At 49.1% G+C, this 15,083-nt stretch overlaps 1 protein-coding gene across 1 annotated transcript in view; it reads left to right on the top strand.

The window, feature by feature from the left end:
• Positions 1 to 14,130, top strand: part of ZZEF1 (zinc finger ZZ-type and EF-hand domain containing 1) — a 100,281-nt gene extending 86,151 nt beyond the window's left edge. The window contains exons 48-54 of the mRNA XM_056864990.1: positions 1,612 to 1,755; positions 3,099 to 3,267; positions 8,126 to 8,224; positions 9,163 to 9,328; positions 11,644 to 11,794; positions 12,237 to 12,308; positions 14,019 to 14,130. Coding sequence (XP_056720968.1) covers positions 1,612 to 1,755; positions 3,099 to 3,267; positions 8,126 to 8,224; positions 9,163 to 9,328; positions 11,644 to 11,794; positions 12,237 to 12,308; positions 14,019 to 14,093 — 876 coding nt within the window. The 3' untranslated portion in view covers positions 14,094 to 14,130. The remainder of the gene's footprint in view (positions 1 to 1,611; positions 1,756 to 3,098; positions 3,268 to 8,125; positions 8,225 to 9,162; positions 9,329 to 11,643; positions 11,795 to 12,236; positions 12,309 to 14,018) is intronic.
• The last annotated feature ends 953 nt before the right edge of the window (positions 14,131 to 15,083 follow it).

Here is a 15,083-nt window from a genome sequence, read left to right as displayed (position 1 = left end):
GTTTTTGGTATTCCTTATCCGAAATCTCTTCCCTCCTATACCTATCTGTTGTCTCCCCAAAGCCTTTTAAGAGTGTTCATTCTGGCCAGACGTCCACTCCTCGGCAGTTATGAGCGGAAGGTTCATACATTTACCTTATTCAGAACAAGTCTGCCCCTGTTCTCTAGGTAAAATCTACACAATTGCACATATTCTTTAGCCGTGTCTTTTGTATGCTAATCTCAAGAGGCCATGTTTGCCAGTTCATTCTGATATATATATATTTATGACCTGGTTAACTATCGACATGTAGAGAGATCCAAAAAGAACTCTAGCAGTTGCTAATGTTTTTGTTGCTTTCGTCTATGAGCGATTAACAGCTATTCACTGCTCAAAATCGATGTATCATAGAGCTTTTTTTGGATGAAAAGAAGTGATGAGTATTAAAATAAAAGTACTTTCACCTGTGCTACATGTACATGGGTACTTCTGTTCTAATAATCGTCACTTCCATTGATATCACTGTCTCAAGAACTTCCTTTAATGGGCTACATATCCTCTCCAATATACAATGTGGTCCTTCTTAGTACGTTCCGTTTCACATGCTGTGTTTCTCTTTAGTGTATTTAGTGCAGGGATGGGGAACCTCAGGCCCGGGGGCCGTATGCGGCCCCCGAGGACATTTTTTGTGGCCCTCGGGACTCTGGGGCCCCGCCGCGGAGGCTCAGCATAGGGCAGCCCTCCCTGAGGGTGTTCCTGGGGCCATGGCTTGCAGGGGTGTGTGGTGCCCTTTGGACCTCCTCTCAGCGACTGACGGCTGTTGGCCGGCGAGAGGAGGTAGAGGGACGCTTCCCCCAAGGTTGCCCCCTATAGCCACTGTGGAACACTGTAAGCCCCTCTTGCTGCCTGTCGGCTGTTGAGCAGCAAGGGGGGGGGGAAGAGGCCCGTGGCTCCCCGGCGGCAAAGCATGCACGCAGGAGCCGATTGGGCTTCAGGGGGCCTTTTGTGGACTCTGGAGCGGGGAGGGCATGGAGCCTGAGGTCAGGTCACGTGGGGCTGGCGTGTGTGTATGTGTGTGGGGGGGAAGGCTTTTCTCTCTCCCTCTCTTTCTGTCTCTTTTTTTGTCTGTCTCCCTCCGTCCTTTTCTTTATTCCCCTCTTTCATTTCTTTCTCCCTCTCTCCCTTTTCCTCTTTCTCTGTTTTCCTTCCTTCCTCCCTTGCCGATCGACCACAGGCTGCACCTCCCTGGCGCCTCGTTTGCTCAGGCCCACCGCTGGCTGCCCTCCCGCCTGGGGGGGGGGGAGAACCGGGGGAGCCCTCCAGGCCTTCTCTGCGTGGCCTCCCCTGCGGTTGCCAACCTCCAGGGGGTGGCTGGAGACCTGGCAACCCTAGCCTCTCCCCCCCACCGGGAGATCTACACCTGGTATGGCCCCCGAATGATGCTATAAATGTGCAAATGGCCCTTGGCAGGAAAAAGGTTCCCCACCCCTGATTTAGTGCATTAGTGTAAGGCAGGTTTGCTTGTTTGTGTGTTCAAGACAAGCAGGGGTCCCTCTTTAGCTATGACTTGTGCTCAGTTTTTGTGTTTAGGAGTAATGAGATTCCCCCCCCTCTTTCCCCGTTCTTCTTCAGATTCTCCTGAAAGTGCTGCGTGGCTGCAACGAAAGCATGCTTGCAACGATGGCGCTCACGGCCTGTCAGTTTATGGAGGAGCCTGGGATGGCTGTCCAAGTGCGCGAATCCAAGCATCCCTACAACAATAATACAAATTTTGAGGTATTGGGTCTAGCGGTTCTTCAGACGCTAGGAGTGTGTGAACCCAGTCCCCCTTTGAGTTCCCTTATGAGTCAGAGGACTACAGTGACTGCCCTATGAGGAGCAGTTAAAACGCTTAGGGCTGTTTAGCTTGGAAAGAAGGCCGTTAAGGGGAGACGTGATAGAGGTCTATAAAATTATGCATAGCTTGAAGAGAGTGGGCAAGGAGAAGCTTTTCTCCCTCATAATATTAGAAGGTGGTGTCATCTGCTGAAGCTGGAGGGTGAGAGATTCAAAACAGGTAAAAGGAAGTATTTCTTCACAAAACGCATAGTTACATTGTGGAACTCCCTGCCCCAGGATGGGGTGATGGCTGCCAACTTGGAAGGCTTTAAGAGGGGAGGGGACATGTTCATGGAGGAGAGGGCTATTCATGGCTATTGGTAAAAGTGATGCTAGTCATGATGCATACCTGTTCTCTCCAGGATCAGAGGAGCATGCCTATTATATTAGGTGCTGTGGAACGCAGGCAGGACAGTGCTGCTGCAGTCATCTTGTTTGTGGGCTTCCTAGAGGCACCTGGTTGGCCACCATGTGAACAGACTGCTGGACTTGAAGGGCCTGGGTCTGATCCTGCATGGCCTTTCGTATGTTCTTATGTTGAGTCACTGTGTATGTCCTGATTGGAAGGAAGGGAGGCTAGAGCAGTGACTCATGAAGAAATGTCCTGGCTCCAGCCTGGTGGAATCCTGTGCCTGGTAACATCAAGGCTCTGCGGGGGGGGGGGGGGGTCCTTTTCTCGGCAAAACAAACTCACATCCACCTTGAACAGAGGCTATTCCTGTCCGCAGGAGGGGACGATTGGCAGTCTTAGATCCTTCTGAGCTAGAGATCTGCCAGGATCCACGAAGGGCCAGGCCAAATGATTTCGGAGGCCTTAAACGGCCCCCAGGCATGACGTTCCCCACCCCTGGTCTAGACATTAGGAAGAATTTTCTAACAGTTAAAGTGGTTCCTCAGTGGAACAGGCTTCCTCGGGAGGTGGTAAGTTCTCCTTCCCTGGCGGTTTTTAAGCAGAGGCTAGATGGCCTTCTGTCAGCAATGCTGATTCTATGATCTTAGGAAGATCATGAGAGGGAAGGCATCTTGGCCATCTTCTGGGCATGGAGTAGGGGTCACTGGGTGTGTGTGGAGGGAGGTAGTTGTGAATTTTCCTGCATTGTGCAGGGGGTTGGACCTGGTGGTCCCTTCCGACTCAGTGATTCTATGATTCTAACACATTATGTAAGAAGTTGCCTTGGGAGTTGGTGAGTTGGTCCTGTGTGCTTGAAGTGGCTGATGTTGGTCTGGGCTCTCTTCCGCAGGATAAGGTCCACATCCCTGGTGCTATCTACCTCTCCATCAAGTTTGATCCCCAGTGTAACACCGAAGAAGGATGCGACGAGCTGCTCATATCCAGCAGCAGTGACTTGCAGCATGACCGGCACAGCTTCAGTGGGCCCCCACACAAGTGGACCGACTTTGAGCTCCCAGGTGAAACTCTTTTTCGGACCCCTTTCCTGCGCTACCTGTCAAGGGCACCTGGTTCCTTTTGGTATCTCTGTGTATCGAAAATACCATGCAAGAGTGATGGATGCAATAACTTCCCGGGGCGGGGGTGGGGGGAGACCCTTGCTGCTTAAGCAGTGGCTGGTCTTTTTTAAAAGTATTTCTTAAAAAAAAAGAAAAGAAAAAAAGAACAAGGGGAAAAACCTTAAAATCCAACAACTAAACAATTCTTTAAAGCAAGAAAAATATATACATAAAGACAAAAATATAACAGGGGTGGTGGATCTACACATCTGTTTCTATAAACGGTTTCCAAATACCTAAAAATAAGTCCATATGCAATTGCTGTCTGTATGCCCATGCGTTCATATATTGATAGAGTTCTAAGGTCTTCAATCCATTGATTTACCAGAGTTGGGCTTTGATCTTTCCAACGTGACATGAGTCTTTTAGCTGTTGTAAGGGCACGGAGGGCCCATTTTCGTTGACCATCGATTATCCTCCAAAAGAGGGGCAGGTAGTTTGAAAGCGCATAAGCATCCTCAAAAGTCAGTGTCCATTCTAATAGAAAATTGATACGAGTAATAACTTCTTCCCAGAAAAGCAGTGGCATGTCTTGCACTGATCCTAATTGAATGCATTCTTCACAGCATTTATTTTTGTTTGTTTATGTGTTGCAAGTGATGTTTTTAGAGACTAGAGCGGGCTGTATCCATCCCCTTGAGAGCTCTTATCTGGCCCATGAGCCAGCTGCCTCCCCCAGCCCCCGCCTGGGCTGGCGAGCCCGCTGCAGGCTGGCCAGCCGAGGCAGCCACCATCACCCCGCTCCCCATCTGGGCTGGTGAGGTATGCCTAGCCCAACCAGACCAAGAAGAAGAAGAGTTGGTTTTTATATGCCGACTTTCTCTACCACTTAAGGGAAGACTCAAACCAGCTTACAGTCACCTTCCCTTCCCCTCCCCACAACAGACACCCTGTGAGGTAGGTGGGGCTGAGAGAGCTATATCAGAGCTTTGACTAGCCCAAAGTCACCCAGCTGGCTTCGTCTGTAGGAGTGAGGAAACCAATCCAGTTCACCAGATTAGCCTCCGCCGCTCATGTGGAGGAGTGGGGAATCAAACCCGGTTCTCCAGATCAGAGTCCACCGCTCCAAACCACTGCTCTTAACCACTACACCATGCTGGCTCTCAAGTGACATATAGGTAGTATCCAGCCCTCGTAACAATTGAGTTCCACACCCCTGGACTAGAGTGCTTCACTGGGCCAGTGCAGACGTGTTGCTCCCTGCAATCCATGCTTGGTGATCAAGAGTTTCCCGAGGGCAGTGGAGTTTCCCTCCCATTCACTCTTATATGAATTTCTTTCTTCATTCTTTTGTTGGCCCTTAAGCAAGATTTCCTGTTATATCTGCACCAACGCTGAATGCAGTTGTTGCTGTTCAGGATCCATGTCTGTTTTGGCTGGTAACCTGGGTGTGTGCAAAGAGAGTTGTTGGTAGCTTCTTTGAGGTTCAATGTGGCAGTCTTACAAAAGAATGAGAATGTTAATAGGATGTGCTCCAATGTGTTTTGCGGACTGGGCTTGCTGCCTCCTGCATCTTACTTGAGAGCCCAGCGTCGTGTAGTGGTTAAGAGTGGTGGACTCTAATCTGGAGAACCAAGTTTGATTCCCCACTCCTACACATGAAACCTGTGGGCGACCTTGGTCCAGTCACAGTTCTCTCTGAACTCTCTCAGCCCCACCTACATCACAAGGTGTCTGCTGCGGGGAGAGGAAGGGAAGGTGATTGTAAGCCGGTTTGAGACTCCTTAAAGGTAGACAAAATCGGGGTATAAAAACCAACTCTTCTTCTTCAGCCACAGTTGAATCAGGTGCTGACTAATGGGGGTTCGGTTTTGACCTACCGTATATACCCGTGTATAAGCCAACCCGCGTATAAGCCGAGGTGCCTAATTTCTCCCCAAAAATGGGGGAAAATTAGGCACCCGCGTATAAGCCGAGGGTCGGTTTATAACCCCTCCCCCCCCCACAGGCTTACCTGGACTCCCGGCAGCAAGCGGCACGGGCCTGGCGGCGGCGGCAGCACAACCGGGCGAGGGCCGGGGCAGCCTCCCTGCAGCCGCCCCAGGCCGCCCTCGGCCGCGAGAAGTGGCGGCGTGGCCGGGCGAGGGCCGGGGCAGCCGCCCCAGGCCGCGAGAAGCGGCGGCGCTGGCGAGGGCCGGGGCAGCCTCCCTGCAGCCGCCCCAGGCCGCTCTCGGCCGCGAGAAGCGGCGGCGTGGCCGGGCGAGGGCCAGGGCAGCCTCCCTGCAGCCGCCCCAGGCCGCCCTCGGCCACGAGAAGCAGCGGCGGGGCGAGGGCCGGGGCAGCCGCCCCAGGCCGCTCTCGGCCGCGAGAAGCGGCAGCACGGCCAGGCGAGGGCCGGGGCCGCCGCCCCAGGCCGCTCTCAACCGCGAGAAGCGGCGGCACGGCCGGGCGAGGGCCGGGGCAGCTGCCCCAGGCCACCCCAGGCCGCCCTCGGCGGGGAGAAGCGGCAGCGCGGCCGGGCAAGGGCCGGGGCAGCCTCCCTGCAGCCGCCCCAGGCCGCTCTCGGCCGCGAGAAGCGGCGGCACGGCTGGGCGAGGGCCGGGGCAGCCGCCCCAGGCCGCTGTCGGCCGCGAGAAGCGGCGGCACGGCCGGGCGAGGGCCGGGACAGCCTCCCTGCAGCAGCCCCAGGCCGCTCTCGGCCGCGAGATGCGGCGGCACAGCCGGGCGAGGGCCGGGGCAGCCGCCCCAGGCCACCCCAGGCCGCCCTCGGCGGGGAGAAGCGGTGGCGCGGCCGGGCAAGGGCCGGGGCAGCCTTCCTGCAGCTGCAGGAGGCCACCCCAGGCCGCTCTTGGCAGCAGGAAGCGGCGTGGGCCCGGCGGTGGCGGCGGCAGTAAGTTCCCTCCTCCCCCCTCCCCTCCCCTACCGTATTGACCCGTGTATAAGCCGAGTTCAGCTTTTTCAGCCCTTTTTTGGGGCTGAAAAACTCGGCTTATACGCGAGTATATACGGTAATTTCGTTCTCTCCCAACAATCCCTCTAGCCTGCATTGGTTTCATCCCTCTGGCTTGGTTAAGAATTAAAAACACCATATGTATTGTACCATGCTCACCATGACTCATCTCTCCCTTTGTGTCACTTACAGAGAGGTATATTAATGTAGCGATCACCCCAACGCTGTCCTGTTACTCAGGACTTGTTGCCTGTCAAAGAATATTTCTAAACAATTGTCAGAAAACACTTTTAATCCATTAGCAGTTGCCAGCCACAGTTGCCAGCACTGGAATCAAAGCCCTGTTTTGCACATGATGTTATTTAAAGCCCTTCCTCGATTTAAAGAACATCAGGAAGCAAATAATTTTTTTCGTACCCATCACTGTTTTTGTTCAAAAGGTGGAGAGAGGGTTACTTCTCCCATTGTGGGTAGTATGGTTCATATCCAGTCCCCAGTATCTCCACTTAAGTATCAGGAGCTGGGCAAGATCCTGCCCCAGACCTGAAAAGCTAACCTCCAGTCAAAGTATATAGTGCTGAGATGGATGGACCAGTGTCCTGACTTGGTAGAAGGCAGTCTCATATGTTCAGACCTTTTGGAAAAAAAATACTTGCACGCTGTCCTTTCACCTTGCAAGATCTTCAAGTCACCTTTGGATCCAAAATAAATAAATATTTTAAAAACACAGTAAAGCGTTTCAGAATCAAACCTATGTAAGCTAAAAGCCAACATTCTGAAAACAGCCTATAATGCGCAACACGATAAGCAGATAACCACAGTATTAAAATAGTAATGTGTTAGTTTTCTCATGCTTTTGGTGAGTGATAATACAAAGTATTGTTGGGGCCTGAAAGATAAGATGAGGTGCCTGACCTGATGGGAAGGGTGTTCTGAAGTTCATAGAATCATAGAGTTGGAAGGGACCACCAGGGTCATCAAGTCCAACCCCCTGCACAATGCAGGAAATTCACAACGACTACCTCCCCCCCACACACACCCCTAGTGACCAGAAGATGGTCAAGATGCCCTTCCTCTCATCATCTGCCTAAGGTCACAGAATCAGCATTGCTGACAATTGGCCATCTAGTCTCTTCTTAAAAACCTCCAGGGAAGGAGCGCTCGCCACCTCCCGAGGAAGCCTGTTCCACTGAGGAACTGCTCTAACTGTTAGAAAATTCTTCCTAATGTCTAGACGGAAACTCTTGATTTAATTTCAACCCGTTGGTTCTGGTCCGACCTCCTGGTACAACAGAAACAACTCAGCACCATCCTGTATATGACAGCCCTTCAAGTACTTGAAGATGGTTATCATATCCCCTCTCAGTCTTCTCCTCTTCAGGCTAAACATACCCAGCTCCTTCGACCTTTCCTCATAGGACTTGGTCTCCAGGCCCCTCACCATCTTTGTTGCCCTCCTCTGGACACGTTCCAGCTTGGAGCACTTCATTAAGTGCCATCAGGTCACAACTGACTCATGGCAACTCCTTTCCAAGGCAAGAGATGAGCAGTGGTGGTTATTTTGGGTTCAGTTTTCTTCCGGTTTTAGCTTTTGGTTGACAAATAATACAGAGGCTGCTTTGATATCCACCTCCCTCCTTCCTAAATTTGCTGCCTTGGCTGCTGGCTTCACTGTTCCTTGTCCGTGCGGTGCCTCTGGCGGTATCATGTCTCATTTAAAATAACTGTAGAAGGCCAGACAGGTGCTTTGCACTCGCGTTTTTGGAAATGTTGCTGGCATGTGTGGAAAAATCTGAAGCTGCCCCTCCTGCCATTTTCCTTTTAGCCTGGTGTCCCAGCTTGTCTGAATCTTTCCTTTTTGCTTGCCAGGAGATACGCTGTACTATCGATTTACATCCGACATGAGCAACACTGAGTGGGGCTACAAGTTTACAGTGACGGCTGGTCATCTGGGGAGGTTCCAGACAGGTGAGCGCTGTTCAGAGTGATAACCCTGGGGAATCTCCTAGTGATGTTCTTGTAAAACTAGGATGTCTTGGCGTGAGGACTGTTCTTTACATGGATGTACTGGGGTGGGTGGGGAAATGACAAGATTTAACAGAGGCTTTTGTGTGTGTGTGTGTGTGTGTGTGTGTGTGTGTGTGTGTGTTGCATAGCATGGAGTTTGAAGTATGATTTGGAATGGTGGCTGCAAAACACTCCGTTTGCTTGTATAAAATGTCTTTTGTGTGTTGTAACTCAGTGGTTCCCAACCTGGGGGCCAGGGACTTCTGGAGATGCCGCAAAAGTCTTCCAAGAGGTCTGCGAATCCATACATGCATTCAGCAGCTACCATTTTGATCTTTTTAACAATATGCATTTTCTCAATTAATGGGTACTAATAGTACAACTGCTATCCTGTGGGGTTGTGGGTCTGCAAAAAAAATTGATATTAAAAGGAGGGATCCACATACTTGAACAGGTTGGGAACCAGTGTTGTAACTCATACGTTTCTGGGTGGGTGGAGAGTGGAGATTCTTTGCTCCCCCCCATCTTCTTGGTGAAGGCAGGTAGCTACCACAGGCAGGACATTTTTGGTAGTGGCACCAGATCTCCGGAACAGCTTTGTTTATAAGGTCTGCCTGACATTTAGGCCCTTTGTTTCTGCATGCTCTGGAGCGTTCCCATTTTGGGGGTTGGTTTTCTCAGGCTTGGCTTGGCTGTCATACATGAGTTACCGCCTGCTGGTTCAGTTATATCCTCTTACGTTTTATCGGTGCTGCATTGTCTTCCGCGCTACTTGCAGCAAAAAGACTGTTTTCGGAAAAGCCGGGTAGAAGGCATTTCAAGAAATAATAAAACCTTTTTTTCAGGGGAGGAAAAAAGCTGCTATAAAAAGCACCCCGTGACTGTGTTTTGAATTCCAGGGTTTGAGATTCTGAGGCAGATGCTCTCGGAGGAAAGGGTGGTCCCTCATATTCCACTAGCCAAAGTTTGGGAGTGGCAGGTGGGCGTGGCCTGCCGGCAAACGGGCCACCAGAGATTGAAAGCCATCCATCTGCTCCTTAAGATAGTGCAGTGCTGCAGCCAAAGGTATGCCTGCTCAAGTCTTCGTTTCATTTCTTACGTCGCACTCACCCTCACACCTGCTCAAAGTAAAACCACCAAAATCCCATCTTTTAAAAAACATATATTTTATTTATTTTATATTAGGGGTACAGAAGGGGGAAAAAGGGATGGGTAATCACAGTTTTTACAATCAATAATTTATTTGCAGTCATAGACCATCAAATAAGACAAATTTGCATAGTTAAATAGCACAGGATAAAAACAAATACAAAATAGATTTGCTATTAAAAATGGTTAAATGGTTAAAATGGCTAAAAATGGCAAGATTATCAAAGTGCATAACTAATTAATGTCCAAGCAAATACTAAATGTGGGTACAATTAAAATGCTTGATAATATCCTAAAATTACAGAGGCTAAAACTAGAAGGAAAAACAAACAGACAAACATGTATTCAAACTGCAGGATCAAACAGTATTCATTCTCTATTTCCTTAGTTATTGTAGGTTCTTAAGCACACTCTGCCTGATTTTAATTGCTAGCCAAGCAAACCTGGCCATGCTTGCGGATAGGTTAGCCATAGTATCCGATAGGAGGAGCTCTAAACGTTGCTTTCTTAAAGGTCTGGGGCAGTCCACTAATAATGGGATGGGTAATCATAAAGGGATGTCCGTCTGAGGATAAAAGGAAAAACCGTGTAAACACTTCCTCTTAAAAGTTTACTCTAGCAGACTACAATGTAACTTTTTAAACTTTTGTATTAGCTGTTATATGGGCAAGAATATAAATGCATTCAAAGAATAATCATCTTATATGTTTTGTAACTGTCCAAACAGTTTTCTGCTCTACACTGGGAGGCTGCTTTATGATTTTATAGCATCTTGTGGCTTTGAGGGCTGCAATTTTAACTTAAAAAAAATAAAAACCTTTAAAATTTGTTTCCCCACTCCTACACATGAAGCCTGCTAGGTGACCTTGGGCTAGTCACAGCTCTCTCGGGCCCACCTACCTCACAAGGTGTCTGTTGTGGGGAAGGGAAGGTGATCGTAATCCGGTTTGATTCTCCCTTAAGTGGTAGGGAAAGTTGACATATAAAAACCAACTCTTCTTCTTCAATGGCAAATCTGCTCATCACTTGCCTTGAAAAACCCTGAATTATTATATTAAATCTTCGTTCTGATTTGGTGTGATGTCTTAATTGAGCCTTAATGATGGAAGCTGGAGGATGCGGGGAGCTCCTCGAGTTGCTTTTTTTTTTTTTGCCATCAAGTAACAGCTGACTTATGGCAACCCCATAGGGTTTTCAAGGCAAGAGACGTTCAGAGGTGGTTTGCCACTGCCTGCCTCCGCCTCACGCCCCTGGTATTCTTTGGAGATCTTCCATCCCAGTACTTGCCAAGGTCAAGACTGAGAGCTTGTGACTGGCCCAAGGTCACCCAGCAAGTTTCCATGGCAGAGTGGGGATTTGAACCTGGGTCCTAGTCCGACACCTCGTTAAAATAAGGGGGTAATAAAAGTCACCTCAGACAAACCAAGCCGTGGATCGTCAAGGTCTTTAATGTTGAAATGTTAACAGGGAGCTCATGCAGCTTCCATATAAGAGCATTCCTGACGTGCATGGACATAATACATAACAGCTGTAAAAGGAAATATCTTGTAAAATCCACCGGTGCCCCATTCTCCCACATTCTGGGTAAGGTGTGGGAATATTAGTTCCCATTTCCCCCCTCCTCTGCCCCCATTTGCACCGCCCTTGAGCTTCCTGTTTTGCTATCAGAGCTCCGTATGAGTGAAAAGCAGCATTATAATTATGCATGGAAGGCATGCCAAACCTGAAAAAGCAGCACAGTGGCCAAGAGTAGAATGTAGCGTGCACAAGATTATACTGAAAGGCTAACAGTAGGCAACTGTCACAAAAGGACATGAATAAATGTTGCCAGCGATCTGGTAACACAGAAACAAGACCCTAGTACAATGTGGTACAGTCAGACAAAAATATAAACTAAAGTCAATGGAGCAACATTTTCACAAAGTAGTCAATTTTTACACTTATGAACACGAGAGCAACAAATGCACAAAGTAGCCAATTTCCACACATATGAGCATGAAAAGGAAAGTCCAGTTTCTAATCCTTTTCAGACGTCTTCATCAGTTGCAGTGTTTGATAGTGCCAAGATGGAATTGACCCGAAACGCTCCTGGTATCAGTATTCTTTTGGAGCAGTGTTGTTGCACAGAAAGTAGAAGGCGCTTCTTTTTTCATGTGTAAAGTTGTAGGCTGCTTTTGCTGTGGGTTGCTGTAGGGCCTTTCCTGTGTTGATTTCGTCCTTTTTCCTCCTAGGGACTGTGACCTCACGTTACTGAAGCCACTGTGGCAGCTTTTCACCCACATGGAGAACAACCTGCGCATAGATGTGACCAAGCTGGGAATCCTCCTCCCGCTTCACCGGGCACTGACCGAACTTTTCTTTGTTACTGAGAACAGAGTCAATGTAAGTCCTCCCCTTCTCTCTGGGTACTGGGAATGGCTTGCAAATTAATACATTTAAGCCGTCCTTCTGTTTCTCTTGCTCCTTTTCTTCTTTTTGTAAAGGCTTTCCTGGGTAAAGTTTGCCATCTAAGATAATTGCAGCAAAATGCCCCTATATGGCAGTCACGGTGGGGTGTTTGTTTCACTTTCATGAGGTTTTTTTTTTTTTAGCATTCTGATCCTGACCAGCAGAAACATTGCGGGTTCTGCAGTCCTTGGATCGGTTGTGCCGGGGGGCGGGGGCGGGGAAATCCTGTTGAAATGCAATGAAAAGTCAACCAAGTGCAGGACTTCTTATTTTGGTTTTTTAGCAGAGGAGAGTCTGTGTCCGTCCCATGGATTCATAAGGCTACCACGTAATCCAGTGGTGAAAATACTTTGTTTTTCTCCCTCCACACTTACAGGAACTTGGATCTCTGCAGGAATACTTGCTTGCCTTAAATACGGAAGACCATCTTCACCGCTGTACAGCACAGGTAAAAGTCCCCGCATGTCTGATCACATGCCTCCTGCTTGACATGACCGTTAGTTGCAGAGAGATATGGGACACTGTGCTCCTTGCAGGATGGGTGCCATTTTTTTAAGCCAGTAAATATCATGTGGCTTTGACCCATGTTGACTGGTGGCCTTGTGTCTCTTGGTGTCCCCTAGGATTTGTTCCTTAGCTTCTTGTTTAGTGCCATCGTTAGACATTTCGATGCACAGGGCAGTCTTCCGTTTCTACCCCCACAGCCCTGGACTTGACACTGCATAGATTTTTTTTCTTTACAAAAGAAGTGGGAGATAATATTCTATTTAAAGTACAGAATAGGAGTTTCCTCTGGGCTGACCTTGTAAGAAGTTGTCATTGATCTGGAGTGAGCTGAAAGTGGCAGTAAGGGTATCATAGAATCATAGAGTTGGAAGGGACCTTCAGGGTCCAACCCCCTGCACAATGCAGGAAATTCACAACTACCTCCCCCACACACACCCAGTGACCCCTACTCCATGCCCAGAAGATGGACAAGATGCCCTCCCTCTCATGATCTGCCTAAGGTCATAGAATCAGCATTGCTGACAGGTGGCCATCTAGCCTTAAAAACCTCCAGGGAAGGAGCACTTACCACCTCCCAAGGAAGCCTCGGAAGTATCCGTGTCTGATACTCCTGTTTCTGTCTTCTCTGACACCTTGTGCTGAGAAACTGTTTTTGTCCATAAAAGAACTGCCCCACCCGGCAGCTGATGTGCAAACACGTCACGTACCTCTAGTTTTCTCCTTTCCCCTAAAGGGGAAAGCAAAAGACAGCAAAGTCTCTGACAGTCTTCAGTGGCGCTGACCCACCTAGCCTGCTGCTCCCAGTAAGCCTCTGGAGCAAGCTGGCAGCCTGACTTTTCCTATCCACTCCCCTTGAAAACACACCTAATCATCGCAAAATAAAATGTCCTTTTGTCATAGGATCGTTTGGAGCCCACAGTTGCATATCGCCTTTGTTTAGCAAGGTTATGAATCATCAGGCAGGTGTTGTGCAGGCTTCCTTTTAAGACATAAACTGAGAAATCGGGGGCAGGGGAAAGAAACTCATACTCAGTGATCACAAACTGTTCTTAGAACATAAGAAGAGCCATGCTGGATCACACCAAAGCCCATCAAGTCCAGCAGTCTGTTCACACAGTGGCCAACCGGGTGCCTCTAGGAAGCCCACAAACAAGACAGCTGCAGCAGCACCATCCTGCCTGTGTTCCACAGCACCTAATATAATAGGCAATCTGCTCTGATACTAGAGAAGAGTGGGTATGCACCATGACTGGTATTCATTTTGACTAGCAGCCATGGATAGCCCTCTCCTCCATGAACATGTCGACTCCCCTCTTCAAGCCTTCCAAGTTGGCAGCCATCACCACATCCTGGGACAGGGAATTCCCTCAATCCTGTACACGCCCTAACTAGTCTTATTCTAAGGCATGCTCTTTAAGCTTAGAAGTTACTGCAATCTAAAAGTTTGGAGTCTTTGTCCAGGCAGCCAGCAGGAGTTCCACAGTTTAACTATGCGTTGTGTGAAGAAATACTTCATTTTATCTGCATCGTGTGCAAGGATGGGAATCTGCAATTTTGACGTTTCACTCGGCCTTTGCCTCTCCGACACTCAACTCTTTCACTGTGTCTCCCCCCACCCTCTCTTTCTCTCTCTCTCTCTGTTTCTAAACAGGCCCTGAAAAACATTGCTGCTATTAGCCTTGCCATTAACTATCCCAACAAATCGACAAGTCTCTGGAATGTTTAACGAGTGGCCTTGCGGTTTTGGGATAGGATAGTTCCTGCCCGTAGGAACCTTGGCGCAAGCATCCAAGCTTGTCTCAGGCACGGGAGAGCCGACCGAGAGAGGGTCCTTCTGCTTCAGTGTATGTGCACAACGCAGCCACCCCCCCACCCCAGTGTAGATTCTGTCAAAGCAGCAGCGCACTTTCCAAAGAAACGGGGCGCACTCTCTCTGGAGCATCTTGCGTGTCACCTACAGCTATGTACGCACTTCTGTTGTAGCATGTCTTTCGGAACAGTATTTACTTCCTTTAAATTTTCAAAATAAAACGGAGTGAGGCGGAGAGGTGTAGCTTCTCGCTCGCTGAAGGAGAGGAACCCAGCCTGGCCCCCTCCTGCCCATCACCTCCCAACCCTGCTGGATTGTCTCCCACTGGAAAAAAAACTAGACAGTTAATTGGAAGTGAGCAACTGGAAGCCTCGTTCTTAACCTGAGCAGGTCCTGCCATGACGCCTGCTTTGCTCAAGTCCGAAGAAGGGGCAGAGGAGGATGCAGGGGGTGCACAGCAAGAGTGAAAACGGTTCCTGTGGCAGCCTTGTCATGTTACTTCCTATTCCTTGGGAAAAGTTGGCACCACCCCCACCAGGAATCAACTTGCAGCAGCCAGCTCCAGTCCCTGTTGAAACAAGCTAAATTAAATATATATATATATATATATAAAAATATTGGAGCTAAAGTGTCCAAAGGGGGGAACGGACGCGACTGTTGCTAGATAATAAGCTTGTGCTGCTAGTGCAGAAGTTTGTTTTTAGGAAGACACCCCCCCCCCCCCGTCCTTGTGGCTCGGAAACCGTGCAGGTTTCTGATGCCAGGGGGGAGGTCGAGGAAGCTTTTCCTCTAAGATTGCATCAAGGAAAGAGATGCTGGTTGTCGAGTCAGAGGGTCCCAGCTCCCGAATGGCTAGCAAACTCCCCTAACTTGCTTCATATAGCAATAACGGTGTCACCCCTGCTC

Source organism: Euleptes europaea, chromosome 19 (assembly GCF_029931775.1).
Source record: "Euleptes europaea isolate rEulEur1 chromosome 19, rEulEur1.hap1, whole genome shotgun sequence".
NCBI classification, from domain to species: domain Eukaryota; kingdom Metazoa; phylum Chordata; class Lepidosauria; order Squamata; family Sphaerodactylidae; genus Euleptes; species Euleptes europaea.
Note: the sequence above shows the minus strand (reverse complement) of the source record. Positions and strands in the feature narration are given on the sequence as shown.